Source organism: Camponotus vicinus, unplaced genomic scaffold (genome assembly GCF_025532165.1).
Source record: "Camponotus vicinus isolate PSW18456_S1 unplaced genomic scaffold, iyCamVici1.0 SCAF_12, whole genome shotgun sequence".
Classification (NCBI taxonomy): Eukaryota; Metazoa; Arthropoda; class Insecta; order Hymenoptera; family Formicidae; genus Camponotus; species Camponotus vicinus.
The window spans coordinates 2,282,399-2,287,099 of NW_028141948.1; the positions used below are offsets into that span (position 1 = coordinate 2,282,399).

Here is a 4,701-nt window from a genome sequence, read left to right on the forward strand (position 1 = left end):
GACTGTTTTATTACTTTTATAAATGCCGCCGCCACACGATGCTACTACTACCACTCGTCCTGTCGCGGCGGGCGTTTCCTTTGTTGGTCCACCATAGTCCATTGTTGCTCGCAGAAAGATGCGAATTTTAATTTGATATTGTCTAATATTATTTATGTATGCACGCGGTTAGAGAAACCGAGAACTCTTTTCGAGAACTGCCGCACGGTTGCTTCCATTCAATAGGAAACCATAGTCACATCCATTCCGACGACTCAACATCGAGAACTTTGCGTTCGCCTGAATTCTATTTCGCGATTGTGTGCACTATTTTACTTGGATTTGTTATCATGTAACTTTCTCCGAATAATAAATTTGAAAGCAAATGAATTGTATAAAGTTTTAATGATGCTTTCGCACAGCTGTTTACGACACAACTATTATATTTAACATTATTTATCATATCGATTTTAACGTGCATTGCACAGTTCAGAGCTTTTCTCCTCGCAACTTATGTTCTGAGAAGAAAAATCTTACTCTCCCAATAATACCTGACCTATTCGCAAGTATTCTTGGCCGTCCTTCAATGTGCTCAAAACCCCGTGGCAAATCATCCGTTCACCATAAGCATAATCTAATTACCGACATGTGCGAGGTGTCCACCGACGAGCGATCTTGCGAGGCAGACTTGCGCGTACGTGCTTGGTCCACCTGGAGAAATCAATATTACAGACAACGTCCAGGTTCACTTGGAATTGCTTGCCCGACGCGCAACAGTTGCGTCGAGACGAGGAGAGAGATACGAGAGTGCATCATCGTCGCGTGCACATATCATTGTTGAGACAATAATTATTGAATTTGCAAAGTCAATAGTTATGCATCGACTTGTAATTGTATATTGATTAGCTTTCGATTGGAGGAAGCCACGCAAGTTTAAATGCCTGAGCCGCGTTGCCATGGAAATGTACGACAGACTTTGCACCGGCTGCGAATTGAAAATATTTAAGTAAACAACGCGGTGCATCTCGACACTTTGGCAGAATGACGGAGAAACGATTGTCATTGGGCATTAACGTTAGCATTCTACTGATACTGACGATATTCGGGGTGCTTCTGTTCTTGCCTTTGCGGCTATTATTCGACACGAGTTATTCCGATCAAGATCCAAACGGGGATGAAAACAATGTCAGTGACCTGGCTAACTCGGAGAAAGAAAAAGAGCTCATGACACCGATGGATCATCGAAAATTAAAACGCTGCCCGAATCTACAATATAAGGATCGCTTGATGTCGGTCTTTCTGAGCGATTACGATGAAAATTGCATGTACAAGCAGGACGAGCACGATGATGACGAGGATGACGACGATGATGACAGCGGCTCTGGAGAAGAAGAAGATAGCAGGGAGGATGAAGAGGATGAAGAGAAAACGTGTGTAGCCAAGAGAGGCATCGACGAAGAACTGAAAGAAAGCGCTGAAGAGATCTTGAAGACGCGTCAGATGAAGTCCGTCACAGTGGCAGGTCACATACTCGTGACGATGTTGCTCGTATCAGTCATAGCTGCTCTCATTGAAGTACTGCGAATACGCTTCGCCAGAGAAAAAGTATTGTGCCACATATTACAGAAATTTTTACCTCTTGCGTTGAAATTTAGTATCATTAAAATGTCCTTGTATGTTATAACTTGTGTCAGTGAAAAATCTCTTTGAAAAAAATATACGTTTTTAAAATTTTCTGCTCGTGCTTCTTGAAAATAATACAATATGACTTTACATATTGTTCTCTAATTTTTCAAATATTTATTTAAAAATAAAGTCATATCATTTGATACTTTATTTCAACGCATATAATTACACTATTCTTAATTATTCACTATTCGATTTTTGCACGTTTTCAAATTTAAATTCGAATTAAGTTTTCAATAATCTTGCACCACACAAAATTAATTGCGATATTCGGCAGAGACCGACGGATAAGCTCTTCGCTTTTCCTCGCGGAGCTAGTAAAGACCGTCTCTCGATGCTCGGATAGACACGCATACGTGAAAAAACTATTGCACCTTTTCTTTTCAAAAATGCATAAGGATTCGTCTAGGGCAGGCACGATTATCTCACGGAGGTGCTCCTCCAGCGTGGACCTACCCGCCACAAGACGTCCCATTTTAAGAGAATTAATTAGGAGTCAAAGGTCTTTTGAGATACCTGGAACACCCCGTTCTGCTTTACGTTTGTTAGGTATGTGTGGAATAATTAATTATAATTTTTTAATATTCTACAATTATACAGGAAAAGAAAGATATCTATATAAAAAATCGATTAATTTACATTTTACATAGATTAGCCTATAATAAATAGATAAACTATATAAAATATAGTTTATAATAATTACAAATTAATATAATTCGAAATATTTAATAATAAATAAAAAGTGTATATTCCATTTATATTTAATTCTATTAATTGTCAAACTTTTTTTTGAAATGATATCTTTAATGATTGAAATGTTATTGGCAAAAAAGTACCTACCTCGAATGCAGATTATCGCAAGCAGTACAAGGTCATTTTAATTCGATTAGCGGCAGATGTAAGAATAAATTTAATTATCCATCCTCAGGAGCACGACCACCCCCGCTCATCCGCCGCTCCTCGTTTCCAACGCCACAAGCGAAGCAAGTTGCTACTTCGTCTGTTTGTGGTACACCAAGTCGGTTGACGCGGCGTCCATCGGCTGAATCGGAGGAAGATATCGGGATTGTCATCAATGCTCTTCATCATCGTACCCGTTTAATCCGACGTCATTAAGGCGGCACGAGGATAGGTAGAGATGCGTTACATTTATTTCGAGTTGTACTCTTTCGACATATGATGTAATCTTTGCAATTTTTATTTCCTTGAAAAACATGTCACTTTATATATGATAAATGATAGATTAAACATTTTATTTTTTTTTTCCAGTGGTATTTTTTCAGTTCATCGAATTCTTTGCATCTGCATCGATGACAACACTAACAGGGTAGGCATTTTGAACTACATGGTATGCTCTTTAATAAAATAATTTTTACAGTTAGATAAAAAGTGACGTATCGATACATTTTGAAAAAATTGAATTAAATCAGTCAATGAGATTTTTGTTTGTCAACAGGTCATATGCAACGCACAACGATCACGTTCAATAATCTTTTTTTTACATTCGTGCAACGTCTTTCATGGAAAATCCTTCGCTGAGTAACAGATCCACAATTGTATCCTTCAATATAATCCGTTTGACGACTTCACAAGTATAGGGCATTATCTTGCGGCGATCCCTTTTTACATGCTCACCGTTCTACTTTTTAACTAAATATCTTGATATTAATTTAAAAAAAAATTATTAATATATGGAATGAAAATTTAGAATCAAAAGATATTACAAAGCATGATTAAAAACTTACCGTATTATCATAGCACGTATTAAGACTAGTATGCATATAATAAAATAATCTTTATTTTTCATGTTGTATAATACAATATTTTAAAACACATAATCAAACAAAAATTAACTACAATTATTATACATCTTAACTAATAATGATTTATTAATGTAATAAATCATTATTATCTTATTGTCGTAATGGTATTTCACGCGTACCATATTTTTAATAATTATGATAAAAAATTTATACATTAGAAAATAGTATTTCTAAATTTATCCACAACTATTAAATTAACGATAACCACAACCGTTTTTGTTGTGGTTAATCTGAGAAATAACTATTTTTTTAAAAATATTCTACTGCATCTTTTCCTCGAGATCTTATATATTAAATAGAATAAATACATGTGCATTTTCAAAGTAACAGTACAACGATTTAATATTCTTATTCGTGTATACAACGTTTATTATATTTCTTTAATACACATTTATACATATTCTCTTTATAACATAAAAATCTATTAATATATTAGTACATAAAAAAATTCAAGAAGAGTTATAAAAATTGTTCTATGAAAGTCATAATAATGAACCATCATGCACAAAAATGCAGGTGAGATTGTAACTTTGAGATTTCAATTTTCAAGATTGTAAATAATTAAAAAAAAAATTATTCCAAATGTATTTTCATAATCAAAAGATATAATTGTGTATCTGTATCAACGAACCCTCCATAAGCTTATACCTGTGACCATCTTGCCTCTTGTGTCTTTCTCTATGTGATATGTGTAAGATATAATTATAAATTATAGATTATATATTCATATATATCATATACTATGTTACTAATACACAAACATGATGTGACTAGCGACTACGATTACGTTTTCAAAACTGTGATACGCTCTTTCACATTTATGTCATTGCACAAGATACATGAAAATGAAAAAATATATTCGTGTAAAAAAAATAAAATATTTCCAGAATATACCTTTTTATTATTTTACTGTCCATTACAGATAATAGTTTAAGATGAATGGAATGTTATGTATTTTAATTAATTCAAGAAAATGGATACTAAAAGTTATATAAACATGTAATTGAAGTGAATATAAAAATGATCTTTTTCTCTCTTTTTTTTAATGCTGTCTTTATATCTCTTCTCTACAATTTATATTTTAAAAAATATAAAAAAATAAACATGTGAAAAGATAATTGATATTCTCTTATAACGTTCTTAATCAGAGTGAAGACTGAGAGATGTCATGGCCCGCTTTTAGGTGATCCCTGGAAGCGATACTCCCTCTGTG

The 4,701-nt window shown here is 33.9% G+C and overlaps 1 protein-coding gene across 2 annotated transcripts; it reads left to right on the forward strand.

The window, feature by feature from the left end:
• Window positions 1–731: 731 nt before the first annotated feature.
• Window positions 732–4,379, forward strand: LOC145963088 (uncharacterized). 2 transcript variants are annotated; one of them, XM_083084743.1, is made up of 5 exons: window positions 732–1,584; window positions 2,064–2,214; window positions 2,594–2,797; window positions 2,935–3,013; window positions 3,122–4,379. In XM_083084743.1, the coding sequence occupies exons 1-3, from the start codon at window positions 1,021–1,023 to the stop codon at window positions 2,779–2,781; spliced, it is 903 nt and encodes a 300-aa protein (XP_082940869.1). In that variant the 5' UTR covers window positions 732–1,020; the 3' UTR covers window positions 2,782–2,797; window positions 2,935–3,013; window positions 3,122–4,379. The 2 variants fall into 2 exon arrangements, with proteins under 2 accessions (XP_082940869.1, XP_082940868.1); XM_083084742.1 differs by having other exon boundaries at window positions 2,935–2,992.
• Window positions 4,380–4,701: the final 322 nt, after the last annotated feature.

Bases quoted from the DNA above. Each gene is read 5' to 3' on its own strand.
- LOC145963088 (XM_083084743.1), top strand. From the start codon at position 1,021: ATGACGGAGAAACGATTGTCATTGGGCATTAACGTTAGCATTCTACTG. The intron at 1,585-2,063 runs GTATTGTGCCAC...AAAATGCATAAG, and splicing joins TACGCTTCGCCAGAGAAAAA to GATTCGTCTAGGGCAGGCAC. The intron at 2,215-2,593 runs GTATGTGTGGAA...ATCCATCCTCAG, and splicing joins TTCTGCTTTACGTTTGTTAG to GAGCACGACCACCCCCGCTC.